General features: G+C 47.1%; 3 protein-coding genes across 3 annotated transcripts; 1 reads left to right on the top strand and 2 right to left on the bottom strand.

Moving 5' to 3' along the window:
• Positions 1-882: 882 nt before the first annotated feature.
• Positions 883-2,872, bottom strand: BGW36DRAFT_396168 (uncharacterized protein; the record flags this gene model as incomplete). Its single annotated transcript, XM_046218128.1, has 6 exons — positions 883-1,426; positions 1,484-1,770; positions 1,833-2,231; positions 2,294-2,441; positions 2,498-2,759; positions 2,827-2,872. The coding sequence occupies 6 exons, from the start codon at positions 2,870-2,872 to the stop codon at positions 883-885; spliced, it is 1,686 nt and encodes a 561-aa protein (XP_046072834.1).
• A 953-nt stretch (positions 2,873-3,825) lies between these two features.
• BGW36DRAFT_426081 (Alpha/Beta hydrolase protein) lies at positions 3,826-5,075 on the bottom strand (the record flags this gene model as incomplete). The annotated part of the gene is made up of 2 exons (XM_046220215.1): positions 3,826-3,906; positions 3,966-5,075. The coding sequence occupies 2 exons, from the start codon at positions 5,073-5,075 to the stop codon at positions 3,826-3,828; spliced, it is 1,191 nt and encodes a 396-aa protein (XP_046072835.1).
• Positions 5,076-5,743: 668 nt separating this feature from the next.
• On the top strand, positions 5,744-13,612 carry BGW36DRAFT_295021 (putative polyketide synthase; the record flags this gene model as incomplete). Its single annotated transcript, XM_046211140.1, has 6 exons — positions 5,744-5,861; positions 5,921-6,775; positions 6,830-9,867; positions 10,173-10,597; positions 10,755-11,513; positions 11,569-13,612. 6 exons carry the CDS (start codon positions 5,744-5,746, stop codon positions 13,610-13,612), a joined length of 7,239 nt encoding a protein of 2,412 aa, XP_046072836.1.
• Positions 13,613-15,623: the final 2,011 nt, after the last annotated feature.

The raw sequence follows: 15,623 nt of genomic DNA on the forward strand, positions 1-15,623 counted from the left end.
CTCTCTTTAGTCATTCGGGGATCCATCAATACAGATGACCCACACTGATGTATGGCTAACAGGGGAAACATGTGGATAACACAATTGTTACTGTCTACTATGGTCTTTCGGACAATTTAATGAAACTGGTAAAATGGATCCAGATGCGGGTCCCTGGATTATCACTCCGGAACATTATTCTAATTGTTCTCTACCACGTGCAGGACAAATGAAAATTCACCGATGACTATCTGTACAATTCTAAAACTCTCCAGAAGTGATCGCCGAGGTGCAATTGTGTCAGCGATGCGAGAGCCTATGATTACAATGGTCGCGGATCGTTAGAGGAAAAAATAGATAGTTTCACGGTTGGACCCTTTGCTAGTCAAAAGATGACGAACAGACTGACACAGGGATTCTGGGATGGGATAATTAATCGTTTGTTCAATTTGTCAGAGTCTAAGCATGTGCGGAAGGATGCCGTCAGAACCAGGCCACTTGTGTCTATGGACTTTGTCATGGCACAATGGGCTAGTTTTTAATTGTTTTTCATCCACTAAGGTGAATCTAAGAAGTCATTCAGTCTACTTGGAGTTTACCAAGACTTAAGCTCAATTTCCACTTAGATAAAATCAGGCCCCAGAAGAAATACAAGGGCTACGGACTGCCGAGAGCACAACTAGTTATAAAGAGTATATTCGAATATTAAGTCATATACTCAGGGCTTTATCTGGTGTGCACATCTCGCTATAGATTGTTGATCGCTCTGGCTTGGTTCCAAGAGACCCGGCTTAGGGTTACTAGAACTAACAACTCGCGTGCCTCCCATTTGGGCGAAAGATCTACGACGCCAAAATTTTCGCCATCTAGAATACTATTCATCAGCCGTCTGGAAAATCTTGATCACCGAACAATAATGTGATCAACCAAAAGAATGAAATGGAGAAACGAAGAACATACCTGTTCTGCCAGGGCGTAGACAGCCGCCTGGTAATGCGCACAAATCGGGAAAGGAATAACGCTTGAGTCAATCACTCGTAGGCCATCAATTCCATTTACTCGGCACTCTGTATCCACAACGGAGCCCATTGCACACGTGCCGCTGCCATGGTTCACAGTACGGACGATTCGGAGCGCTCGACGCATCATGGCTTCATCGCCATAGTCGTTGCGCAGATCATCATCAACGGCGTACTCAGACACTCCGTACTCTGGGGCAATTGTTCGTTCCAACCCTCTGCTTGTCAAACGGGCTGCGGACCAAAGCAACTGTTGATCAAGCTCATTGGACAACATATTGGGATCACAAACTGGAGGATCGAGGGGGTCGGTAGACTTGAGGGATACAGTGCCTCGTGACGACGGCGTCACCAAGATGTTCATCACGCACATGTTGGATCCAGGCGGTGGAGGACCAGCCTTGCCAGAAAAGTCGATATGACCGTATCTGAACGGCGGAGTTAAATGCAAAGTCAACTCTCACAGGGAGGAAGAGCAATCTTACAAAACTACTGATTCCGTGTGCGCTCTGTTCTTGATTTGGAAACGGTCCAGCTCCTTCGAATCTAGTTGACTCTCTGCCAGAGACTTAATCACTCGGTCATTATCGTGACGGTGAAAAGCAACCCAGTCAACCGGCAAGCCGGACGTCCAGTCACATTCCGCAGTGCGAACTGCGACATCCCCGAGGGCGAGGCCGCGTTTTTCAAGATGCCAGTATGTTGCCAGCATGGGATGATCACTGTAATTCTCCCCTACGGGAAGCTGAGTTACTTGCTCGATGTCGTGCTTCTGCAATTCCGCTTTAGGGCCAATTCCACTAAAATCTTGCCGTTAGTAATTGCCCATTATACATCGGAAATAACGCTGGAGATGGGGACTAGCCTAAGCAAGAGAAGTTTTGGTGAGCCCTGTGCACCAGAAGAAACGATCACTTCTCTCTTGGCCGAGACAATGCCACTTGTACCACCAGAGGGTCGCAAGTACTCGACACCCCTCGCGCGAGAGCCCTTCATTACAATCTTCGAAACATGAGTTTCTGTCCACAGTGTCACGTTGGAGCCAAAGGAGTAGTTGCCTCCTGCCCACTGTCGGATACCATCATAGTTGTTAGATGTCACTTCAGTGAATCCTAGAATGTCTCCAGAGTTCAAATCGGCGGTTTGAGAAATGCCAGCAGCTTTGTACATTGATGCAATGGGTTCTTTCAATGGAAAATTACGCGGACGCCCACTAGACGAAGTTTGCGACACCTTTACAATCATAATAATACTGAGCCACAGCAACCGGTGCATAGGTGAATAGAAACGCTTACCTTGATAGGTCCGTTAAAGCCATGTACCGCAGACAAATCTTTGCCTTGGAGAGCAGTTCCTGGGTAGAATGTTTCGGCGTTCTTGAAGAATGGTAACTGTCCATCCCAAGACCAGCGCTCATCACCAACTTCAGCCGCCCACTGATCACTATAACCGTATGTAAATACTTCAAGTATTTGAAAAGCAAGATGGGGATCTCCTACAAATCCCCCGCCGAACCGCGAGACCATAACTGATGATTGATTGCTGATGTGCCTCCGAGTACCTTCCCCTGAACAAGGTCGATAGTCTTGTTACCAACCGCCCGTTGAGGAACGCTTTGAATATTCCATTTTATCTCATTGGCTGCTTGTCCGGTGAGTCCCAGAGCCGGTCTAATGCGAGGGTCATCTTTCACGCCAGCCTCGATCAGTAGGATGGAGGATTCTGGCAGGTACTCAGACAAGCGGCTCGCAAGGACACAGCCTATAATTCAGAGTGTCAGTAATCAAAGCACTACCTGCTCAATATCTGCTATTATTAGGATTATTACCTGCTGTACCCCCGCCCACGATGATGAAATCAAAACTGGCAGCCATAGTTGCGTTTGTCCCTGCGGGAAGATCCAACAGGTCACTGGCTGCCTTTTTACGCAGAGAGAAAAAACGTAACCAATTGAATAAAGGCATTAATTTACGATTTTTACTGCAAGAAGAAGGATGGCAGCAACTAGTGACAAAACACTGGACATAATACTCTTTTCTCGTGATACTGCAGGCGTTCAAGGAGGTTAGTTTCAGAAAAAGCCAGAATTATAAGAAAATTTACATAAAACAGTTTTCAATTCTTTCATGTTGATGTGCGTCAATGAGAGTAAACAGCCCGAACTCGAGCGAGTCTAGAGTCTCACGTCGGCGATCAATTTGCGGAGTACTAAAAACGCCGATTATTCATATTCAAAATCATGCTTCTAAAAGTCCTAAACATGAACTAATTTTACTGGTGGCATGAATTCTACAAATCAAATAATGAAATTGACCGCATTCTGTCGTAGTAGGGGTTGATTGCATCCATCGTGCTCTTTTTGTCAATGTTGACATTCGTAGTAGTGTTGACCTTTCCACCAATGGAAAATCTAGAACTTCGCAATTTTTATCTATGATCCTATATAAGCGCATAATAACGCTCAGAAGACACATTTGATAGTGACTGATGATTAATCCAGCCCATCTAAGAACCATGGATTCTATGGAAGGAAGGTCGATAACCAGGCATATTCGCTTCACTTAACTCAACTCTGGGCTCCTGACGCCGAAAAAATTACCATTAAATCACATTAATAATCCTATATATTACTAAACCAGGTAATTCAAGGCAATAGGTAAGCAATCCCACTCAGAAACCTTTAGATCCTAGCAAGATGGTGGTCAAACCCCGAAACTGCTGAACATCATGCGATCACTCCTTTATGAAATGCATGTAAGGTTAATGAAGGCCTAAAATATATATGCGGTCTGCTTTTAAAAGAAAGGGTTTCCAGTCGCTAGTCTATCTACTGAAATGAATACCAACTCCTTTGTCGTTGACTTGGCTCCGTGACCACATCTCGCAACAGCACGGCGAGCTCATTGATCTAGAAAGAAGGTCAATTATGCGTACCATTTCGCTAACCGCCTTGTTGAAGCTACTTACGTTTGGTTTATTAATCAATGAGAAGTGATTGCCAGGCATTGAGGAAATGCTAAACCGGGATTCAGGGAACAGGCGATCCCATCCGTAAGCCCTGGTAAGATCAGGTTTTCCCTCAAGCAGAAACCGCGAAACGCGGACACTCAGATCCAATCCCGTCTTCTCAAGCTCTTGGATGGGCAGTACTCCGTCCCTACTCCAGATGATGCAGACCTCCTCGGGGCCATCAGTCGAATCCACAGGCTCCGGAATATACTCACGGACCGCGCGAAGAGTAGAGCGGAAATGGGCGAGCACCCACTGTGGCACATTATCAATACGAGAATTGCTCCCCCAATTTCCCATGAGGTTATTTCTTGATAAGTACTCTACCACTTCCATGGGAAGATCCTCAAAGTCCGGACGACAGGGTGAGTCAAGCAGAATCAGTTTGCGAACACGTTCCCCTTGACGAGCAAGCTCACGCACTACTTCTGTAGAGTAATACCCGCCTGCGGACCATCCGCCTATAATGTAGGGGCCATGAGGCTGACGCTGCCGGATTTCCTTCACGTACTGACGGGCAATTTCATTGATCGAGCACCGATATTCGGTTGCACTGTTTAAATAGGGGCTATTCATGGCGATCAGGCAAACACTATATGGGTAGATATGTGGCATTGCCGCGTAGGCCATGCCAGAACCGCTACCGTCAGGGAGGAGGAAGATATTGGTTGTGGATTCATCTGTTGCCGGCTTTCCCTGCAGAACCATGGAGACTGGAATCCGAGATTTTGTCTTATTTGGAGTGTTCTTTGGGTTTTTCCCCACGACTAGAGCTGGAAACTTATCACTGTGCTGAGATTGTGGTCTTGACTTCTCAGACTCGAAGCAAGCCTGAAGATATCCCTCGCGAAATTCTTTGATTGTCGGATACTGGGTAAATACGGCAGAGGGAATGTCTTGTTTCAGTATGACCTTCAAGCATCTAACCATAGACCGTAAGACTATTGGATTGACTCCAAGATCTGTGGTAAAGTCGTCATCATCATCAATGTCGTCAACTCCAAACCCAGTCTCGTTTGCAATGACTCGTAGACACTCGGCCCACATAGAGTCGAAAGTGACAGACATCGTGTGGGAGCCTGGATACAGTAATAAAGCAATGAAACCAGGAAAGACCGCAAACTTGTTCTAGATGCTAACTAAGTGTAATGTCTGACGTATTTTAGATCCTCACTTCAGTCTATGGGAATCATGTATTGTGTATACCAAGAAAAACAGAATGCAAGCCGGGAAGATTGAAAGAGAAACAAATGAGAGTGCCAAAGATAAGAAACAGGGATGTAATCCACCAATTCTGGTCACTTCAAGATTGTGTTTTGCACTTGGTCTTCCATGTCGGCGCTGAACCCGGAACCCTAAAGAACACGCCGAGAATTGCTTAGTCCGGCCATTTCGGCGACTAGATTCGGTGTCCTTATTGCGCAACACGAAATTTCCAGCAGTGGTGCTCAATGGAGGCTTTCCTTCGGTATTCTAGGTAAAAGTTACATCCTCGATATTAGACGTTACTCAATTAGAGTTATTGAGAGTTCAGAGATGGATACTTATTATCACCTGCAGTACGTCGATCTCTATTTGTAGTGCGGATTCGATAACCCTAGTTTCCATACTGCTATAACTGTAGGTTATTGTCTGTCCTAACTCTCATTCTTAAAAATCACGAGTAAAGAGACATCATTGATGACTGTTCAATCGGCGGCCATTTACGTACTGACCAAGCACGACCTGCATCGAAGATGGCAGTAGACGAGGCGCGATGGGCTCAAGACATTGCCGTAGTGGGCATGGCATGTCGATTTGCCGATGATGCTGATTCATTTCCTAAGTTCTGGGACTTCATCTGCAAAGCACGATGTAGGTGACCGAAAGTTTCCCAACTTCTCGTTTACGTGGATGCTAAACAATGGATCTAGCTGCCTACTCAGAAAACCAGGATAGATGGAACCCAGATGCTTTTCATTATCCAGGGAAGAAGATAAATACGAGTTTACCGCGTGGGGCCCACTTTTTCAAACAAGATATTGCTACTTTCGATGCGAATTTCTTCAACATTTCCAAGGTCGAGGCAGAGTCGATTGATCCGCAACAGCGCATGGCGATGGAAACAACTTTCGAAGCTATGGAAAACGCTGGAATCTCTACGGATAAGCTATCCGGGACTTCGACGGGGGTATGGATGGCCAATTTCACGAGCGACTATCGTGAGATGCTGTTTCGCGATTCAGAGACGGCGCCCATGTATACCTTGTCAGGAGCCAGTAATACGTCAACCTCGAACCGTATTTCGTGGTTCTTCGACTTCAAGGGACCTAGCTTCACTCTTAATACTGCCTGCTCATCTAGCCTTGTCGCCACCCACTTAGCCTGTCAAAGTCTCTCTCTAGGGGAGTCTAGCACTGCAATTATCGGAGGAACAAGCCTTCTTCTTAATCCAGACCTATTTCTCTACTTATCAAACCAGAACTTTCTTTCCCCAGATGGCAAGTCCAAAGCATTCGATGCGAGCGGAGATGGCTATGGACGTGGAGAAGGAGTTGCTGTTATTATGCTCAAGCGGGTTGCAGATGCCATTGCGGACGGTGATCCGATCCGCGCGGTCATCAGGGGAACCTCCTCAAACCAGGACGGACGGACAAAAGGCATGACATTGCCTAGCGCAGACGCTCAGGAGCAGCTGATCCAGACTGCTTATCGCAATGCGGGCTTGTCGATGGCGGAAACCCGGTATGTAGAAGCACATGGCACAGGAACGCAGGCTGGAGATAAGAGTACGTACATGTGATGGTTCTTTCTTTACAAGGAATACTGACAGATGATTTCAGCCGAGACTGAAGCGCTGTCTCGTACGTTCAGTCCTCATCGTACCTTCTCTGAGCCACTGATACTTGGATCCGTTAAGGCCAATATCGGGCATCTAGAAGCATGTGCAGGGCTAGCATCCATTATTAAATGTGTGGGTATTCTAGAAACTGGACTAATCCCTGCAAATCCATGCTATAAGAATGGAAATCCAGGCATTAAATGGCGTGAATGGAATCTCCATGTCCCAACCACGTTAATGAGGTGGCCAACTAAGGGTCTACGACGAGTAAGTACTCAGGGCTTCGGTTATGGAGGAACAAACGCGCATGTGATTCTCGACGACGCGTACCACTATTTAGAGTCTCGAGCTTTGACTGGATCACACAACACAAAGCTACTCGCAGGGTTATCTACGAAACCTAGACTGCCTAATGGAGTGCCTAATGGAGTTGGATCTCGAGGAAAAGACAGTCACTCCAGAATTTTTCATTTTAGCGCGCAGGATAATGATGGTCTGGGAAGGACACGACAAGCCGTATCTCAATATCTCAAGACGCGGTCCAAAGAGCTTAAAGAGGCGCATGACAGTGAAGACGAATACCTCCGAAACCTTGCATATACGTTATCTGAAAGACGATCACGGCTTCAGTGGCAAACATCGACAGTGGCTTCGTCTATCGAGGAGCTTATAGAATCATTACAAACTAAACCGTGGCCTAATCCGGAGATACGCGCCACGTCCAAGTTTCCTCGGGTGGGCTTCGTCTTCACAGGTCAGGGAGCCCAGTGGCCACGTATGGGAGTTGAGCTCATGGAATACGACATTTTCCGAGAGAGCGTGGAAAAATCAGACCACTATCTGCTTGCGGAGTTGGATTGCCCCTGGTCCGCTATTGAGGAGATTGCGAAACCGGATTCCTCGTCGAATCTTGGGCTCGCTTCATACAGTCAGGCCCTTTGCTCTGTCCTTCAAATCGCCCTTGTGGACTTGCTCAACAGCTGGAACATCTCACCATGCGCAGTTGTCGGTCACTCCAGCGGAGAGATTGCGGCCGCATACTGTCTTGGAGTACTGTCTCATGAAGATGCCCTGAAGGCAGCATACTTCCGCGGGTCCTTGTCCGCAGAGATGAAAGAGAATGACAGTTCCCTACGTGGTTCAATGATGGCCGTGGGTGCAAAGCCAACGGAAGTTGAGAAATGGCTCGAAAAAGTAACAAAGGGGGATGTAGTGATTGCTTGTGTTAATTCTCCAACTAGCGTTACCCTATCTGGAGACACAGAGGGTATTGAGGAATTGGAGCCTATGTTGAACGAAGCAGGTGTATTTGCTCGCAAGCTGAAAGTTGACACAGCATATCACTCGCCACATATGCAGATAATTGCTGGACAATACTTCGAAGCGATTGCTGACATTACAACAATGCCGGCAAAGAAGGGCTGCAGAATGCACTCCAGTGTACAAGGGGCCTTGATTGATCCGAATGAACTCGGTGCAGCAAATTGGGTGCGCAATCTAGTGTCCACCGTTCAATTCGCAGATGCTGTACATGATCTCCTACGACCTCTAACCAACGGTGAGCGTGCGACAGAAAACGCCGTAGACATCCTAGTCGAAGTCGGACCCCATTCGGCTCTGCAGGGACCAGTGAGCCAGACTATGAAGAATTATGGTATTAGCGGTGTCAATTATTGCTCGGTCCTCTCACGCAAAAAAAATGCTATCAATACGGCACTATCATGCGCTGCCACTCTATACTCAGAAGGCCTCTCTGTTGATATCCGTACCGCTAACAGGGATTCAAATTATACCGCTAAACCACTTGTCGACCTTCCCTCATACCCGTGGAATCACTCAGCTCAATACTGGGCTGAATCGCGTGTGAGCAAGGAATACCGTCTGCGGAAACATTCTCGCATGCCTTTAGTCGGGGCTCCCGCTCCGTCTATGGGGGGTGATAAGATCTGGAGAGGATTGATTCGTCCTGCCGAGGAACCGTGGGTGCGCGACCATGTCATCCAGAGCACAGTTTTATACCCTGCGGCTGGATTCCTAACAATGGCCATCGAGGCGGCCAGGCAAAATGCTGAGCCTGGTAAGCAAGTTAGCGGATTCAGACTGCGCGACGTATCCATTGATGCGGCCCTGGTCATCGACGATGATGTAGAACCGGAGGTTGTCTTGAGATTTCAACCACATAGAATGGGAACATTGGACGCAGGCTCCATTTCCTGGCACGAGTTTACCGTTTCTTCTTCAACTGATGGTAAAGAACTTCGACAGAATTGTTCGGGATTGCTCGCGATCGAATATAAACCTGCGGAGGGGTCCTCCATGCAAATTGAAAGAATCAAAGAAATTGAGAGTATAAAAGAGCGTTCGATTAAGGCCAAAGAACAATGCGAGACATATCTAGATGTCGGCGAATTCTACTCACATCTCGACTCAGTAGGATTGACGTATGGAGCCACATTTGCCAACCTGACTGAGATTCATACCGATGCCATCGCAGGACTGGGCACTGGTCGTTTGCTTATTCCAGATATTGAGTCTGCCATTCCGCCTTACATGAGCGAGCGGCCTCATATCATACATCCAACGGTTTTGGACGCCATCTTTCATCTCGCCTTTGCAGCAATTAGTGACCATCCACGCTCTTTCAAAGGTGCCATGGTCCCAACATCAATTGCGGAAGTCCTAGTGTCGAATGATATCCCTTTTCACAAGGGTGAGAGCCTGCAGGGGTTCGCTCAGTCGACCCGCCATGGTTTCCGCGAGCTGATTACTGATATCAACGTTTTCGATGAGAACTTCAACGATGCGGTTGTCCAGATTCGACGTTTCCGCTGCGCAGATGTGTCTGGGGGAGGCGATGCAGGTGACAGCACCGAAGGCAACTCAGTTAAACCGATAACTTTCCGTACAGTTCAACGTCCATCCCTAGATCTTTTAGCCCCTGAAGAGCTTCGAAAGATTTTAATCTCAAGCTCGTCTGATACTATAGATCAAACTCTCAAACAGTCCACTCTGGATTTAATTAAGGAGACACTGATCAAGGTTCCCCGCCAGACGGTGAATAAAGCGTTTGTCGGTTTTTATGACTGGATGCAGAAGAACGCTTCTTCTACTGTTGCGCAATTGAACAATCACCCGGGTCCTTCTAAGGAGGACAACTTGAATTTAAGTTGGAACGCTCTTGAAAACATCTTGCAAGGGAAATCAGACAGCTCGAGCTCTACTGATGAGCTTCAAGTTCTTGCTCCACTACTTTCTAGCAGTGCAAGCTTTAATCAAATAACGAGTAAATTGAATGAGGTGCGTGCTCGATGCAATCCCATATTCCTTAACTAATGGAAGAACAGTGTTTACTGCTTTTACATCACGTCCAACCTGAATTGTCAATACTTGAAATCGTGGATTCTACTAGCCGATCGATTACAGGGTCACTCCTACCCCAACTAAACTGTGCTGATGATATTTTAGAGACAAGCAACTACACCGTGTCTGTGAAAAATGAGAAGGTCGCGGGGGCAGTTGCAGATCAGTTGGGCGTGTTCAAAGATCGTGTAAATGTGGAAGTCAACGCTCTAGACAAAGACGAGAGGAGCGAAGGTGGCCAACTTGACCTCATTCTCATGTTCAATACGGTGTTGGACAATCCGTCCTTCCAAACACTTCTCGAAAATGCAAAGAAGCAATTAAAAGAGGGTGGTCGAATCTGTATCATCGAGCTTGGTCAACCCAGTTTGCATCTTGGGTTGACGCTTGCCACTTTGCACCAGACTGAGTGAGTATATCAATAATCATTCTATCTGGAGCCGCTAGCCACTGATACATTTAATACTTAGATGGCTACATAATAGTATAGACTCCGCCAAGTCAAGTTTACAGCGTGCTGGCTTTATTCCACTGCTCTTGCTTGGAGAGGATGGAGAACCATGCAGAGACGATCACGAGTTCCAGCTGGTAATTGGAAAGAGTCCCAAGCCGGCTTCATCCAGCATTCCGGAAGAGATTGTTATCGTTGAGGCACCACAGGCCACAAACTCCGCTCAGAAGTTGGCAAGTCATCTCGCCGAAGAACTTGGTCGCCAATCTATACGCGTTAATCGACTTGAGTGGACTTCCAAAAATTACATATCAAGCATTGAAGGCAGATCCTGCATTGTACTGGCTGATCTGGAAAAAGCCCACCTTTTACAAGCGTCTCCCGATGAATTCCGGATCATACAGGAGACCATTCTCAAGGCCGGGAGCATCCTTTGGATCAGTGGCTCCATCGGTCCAGATGCAGCCTTGGTGACTGGACTGGCACGAACCGTTCGAAATGAGGTCCCTGGCAGCGAGATCCGTGTCCTTCAAATAAACAATACGCCATTGGACTCCGTATCAGCATGGTCGAAGCCTATTCTACGATTGTTACAGTCCACTACAGCCGATACCGAATTTACGCTTGAGGGTGGTGTCTTCCACATCACTCGTATAGTTGAAGATCGAACTCGGAACGAGGATTTGGCGATCGCACTTGGCCGACAGGAACCCAAGTTGACCCAGACGAGTCTAAGCGAGATTCCGGGCCCTGTCAAACTGAGCATCAAAAATCCTGGTATGCTTGATTCGTTATATTTTGAGCCAGATTATACACCCGAAACCGATCTCCCTGCAGGGCAAATAGAAGTTGACGTCAAGGCATCTGGAGTAAAGTGAGTTCTCTGCCTTAATAAAAGTCTATAATATTCCATGCTAATATCTCAACAGCTTCCGAGATGTCATGGTTTGCATGGGTCAAATCCCTGACAGCCTGTTAGGCTTTGAAGGAGCGGGAATAGTCCGCCGAGTTGGTGATAATATTACTAACCTCCAAGTGGGCGACCGAGTTTGTTTCCTTGCCCATGGATCTCATCGAACTATACATCGCGTACCAGGTGAATATGCAGTGCGTATTCCCGATGAGATGTCCTTTGAGGAGGCATCCGGTGTGCTTTTCGTGCACGGTACAGCCTGGTACGGGCTGGTAAAAATTGCTCAGATCAAAGCAGGACAAACGATTCTTATTCATGCGGCGGCCGGTGGTGTTGGCCAGGCAGCTGTGATGCTTGCTCAACATTATGGACTAGAAGTTTACGCTACTGTGGGTTCCCAAGACAAAAAGCAACTTATCCAAGACCTTTACAACATTCCAGACGACCACATTTTCAATTCACGCGACCTCAGCTTTGTGAAAGGCGTGCTACGTATGACGGATGGCCTAGGTGTAGATGTGATTCTCAATTCCTTGTCCGGTGAGGCCCTTCGTCAGACCTGGCACTGCATCGCGCCATTTGGAACTTTCATCGAAATTGGCATCAAAGACATCCTCGGAAATACCCGGCTAGACATGCGTCCCTTCTTGCAAGATGCTCGTTTTGCCTTTTTCAACTTCAACCGCGTGGAAAAGGAGCGGCCGAAACTGATGAGCGAAGCGTTGAAGGAAACCATGGCTCTCATCAGCTCTGGTGCCACGAAGCCAGTGTCACCGCTAAAGAAATTTCCTATCTCACAGGTAGAAGAGGCCTTCCGTCTTATGCAGACGGGCAAACATCGCGGGAAATTGTCATTGTCGTATTCACCTACCGATGTGGTTCCTTTCCTAGGCGAGGCTGCTCGACCTGTTCGTCTTAATCCGTCAGCAGCCTATGTTCTCGTAGGAGGGCTTGGAGGACTGGGGCGAAGTCTAGCACAACATTTCGTTCAGCTGGGCTGCAAGAAACTATGCTTCCTCTCTCGATCTGGTGGCGCGGGTGAAAAGGCTCAGGAGCTCCTGAAAAATCTTCAGCAGCAGGGAGTCGAAACTCTGGCTCTACCTTGTGATGTGTCTGACTCTCAGTCCGTAACAAGGGCAATCGAACAATGCACAACTAGCTTAGGCCCCATCCGCGGTGTCGTACAGTGTGCAATGCTCCTGCGAGACGGTTTGTTTGAAAAAATGAGCCATCAACAGTGGATTGAGTCCACTAGGCCCAAAGTACAAGGGTCTTGGAATCTCCACCAGAGCTTGCCACATGTCGACTTCTTCATTATTCTCAGCTCCTTTGCAGGCATCTTTGGGAGCCGAGGCCAGAGTAACTACACGGCAGCCGGAGCTTATGAGGATGCGCTTGCCAGCTATCGGCGGTCATTAGGTCTTAAAGCGATTACGCTCGACTTGGGAATTATGCGCGACGTTGGTGTCTTGGCGGAGCAAGGTATTACCGACTACTTACGAGAATGGGAAGAGCCGTGTGGCATTCGTGAGGTCGAATTCCACGCGCTTATGGATAATGTCTTGGCCGGGGAGCTTTTCGGCGATCAGGGTTCTCTTCCTGCCAATATCCCCACGGGATTGGCTACAGAGAAGACTGTGCAGATATCCGGAATCAGCAAACCATTCTATTTTGATGATGCACGCTTCTCGATTTTAGCTACGGCCGGAGCCTTACAAGACACGACAGGCAGCGGGGATACGTCTGGATCGGGTAAGACGGCCTCCGTTCAGACACAAATAGCACAGGTTACTTCGGTCGCCGAAGCAGCATCGGTCGTTACCGGCGCACTTGTTGCTCGAGTTGCGAAATCGCTGCAAAGCAGTGTGTCCGATATCGACCCGTCTCGGCCTCTCCACGTTTTCGGAGTGGACTCTCTCGTTGCTGTTGAGGTTGTCAACTGGGTCTTCAAGGAGATTAAAGCCAAGGTGACGGTCTTTGACATTTTGGCCTCCGTTCCCATAACATCCCTAGCCGAGAAGGTTGCATTGAAGTCTAGTTTGCTTCCCCAGTTTACATGATTCCCTACAGTCTCCTTTTTGGGAATAACACAGCTCGTATCAGCTCGTATCACCTTGGTCCTAGCCCTAACACTACGGTCGCGTGATCATTTTCACTGGGTGCAATATATGAGTTGAGGACCGAGTTCGGAAGCAGTATTGATATCGCCGGAAACAGACCGGCTAGGAAATACCAAGTGCTCTCTTCGGTGATATTTCGGGTATACGGACTTATAACTCCTTGTACATTTCAAGTATCTGCATGTTTTCGTATACAAGGTCCATCAATATTAGATTGCTTTCCTAAGTTAGTGATAGATCTCTTTACAAATGATATTGCTTCGAATGCTACTGTGTATTCTCGTCTATGTGTCGACATTTGAATGCTCTTTTGCACGGTTTTTCTTCCTCTCAATTAGTAACATATTATCGTATAACAGACTCCTAAACCTCATGATTATGTCCAATCGACCTGGAGGCAGATCCTTCGTCATCTCGCATAACGGCATTCCATTTAGCTCTATCGAGAGAGGGCAGGATATTACGTTTGTATGCCTCCCAAGGTAAGCAAAACATAGTAAGCAAAAGCATAATATATGCATGTACATAGTTATCTTCGTAGTGTCCAGAGGACACTTTTTTCGTCTTGGCCCACAAGCGGAGGGTTTTTTGCATGCCAAGAATGATTTGCAGATAAGCAAACATTTGAAGTATGATCGCCTTACTACCTGCGGACAGTCCGATCCAATTAGCGTTAGTTAGTGTATAGGCCCTAGATAAAGGGAAAACGTCGACTAGCACCGTATACAGGCACCAATAAGGATTTGTTAAGGCAGGCACGTAGTTACCTACATGGTGAAGGAACATCCGAAGTAATCAGACATCTAGTAATTTCTCTCTGAGGCAGCATTCATGTGTTTAGTAATTACAACACAGTTGAGTAAATTTTTTATAGGGAGTAAGATTTCCTTATTCAGCATTCGAAACTGTTGCCAGCACAACCCCGCCTCAATTGGCACACTAGTCAATCCTAATTTTAATACGAGGTGGACCTTACGCCAACATGCGTTGGTGGAATTCTAGGTGTTTCAGTCGACAACGACCAATAATTTAGCCGTTGATTGAGATCGCGCGGAGCTGTCAGTGTACAATTGATGTTATTGAGGGTCCTATTTTTCCTCCTATATCATCCTTCCAGAGTAGTGAGTCATCTTCAATATTTCTAACACTCCCGATCATAATATGATTATCGAAATATGACGAGTATGTCTCAATATAAATTTAATATAAAGAGCCATTTAGCGTAGGTTTTCTTCTTACAAGGCGCATCATTGCACGCTGTGAGTGGTTGGATCGCTATTTCCACTGCTTGGATAGCTCGTCTTGATGGACGCCGTAAATTTGAAGGAAAACCAACGCGATAAGATCTCGGCGGTTTTGCACAACTTGTAATACCAACATGCAGTTCAGTCTCAGTCACTTATGCAACGTCGTTCCTTGGCTTGACCTCACTTGCCTGGATTCTGGCATGGGCTCATTGACGCAGTAACCGTGAGAAACCTTCACGAATGCCGCTTCTTCGTGATGGCCACCGCACGGCCTTTCTAACTGAAGTATGACGCAGATACAAGCAATGAGGCGTCGATTAGTTTCACTCTGCGTAAACTCAGAGGTCTCAGATCGCCTTGAACCAAACTACGACTATCAATGTCAGCCAGCGTGAATATTTAAAGTTAGCTGAAGTTTATCCGTAGATATTCGTAAGAGGCTAAGAGCTAGCAGGCTAGATCCTAAAGGTAACACCACACTTTACCAATACGGGCAAAGACAAGTTCTCATTGTGATCGATTGGTTGGCGCCAGTCCAAGCGGGCGAAGAAGGCTTGGTATTGCTTGATGAGAAGTAGGTAGACGGGCCGTGCTCCTCTTAGGGCGATCATGGGCGCCGCCTCTGCAAATCATCGTTATCTATAGCCGACATGAAACTACTTCAATGCTCGCTAATAATCTAGTCTCGGCGACTTTTCTTCCTT

The sequence above is a fragment of the Talaromyces proteolyticus genome (assembly GCF_021365285.1).
Source record: "Talaromyces proteolyticus strain PMI_201 chromosome Unknown BGW36scaffold_5, whole genome shotgun sequence".
Taxonomy (NCBI): Eukaryota; Fungi; Ascomycota; class Eurotiomycetes; order Eurotiales; family Trichocomaceae; genus Talaromyces; species Talaromyces proteolyticus.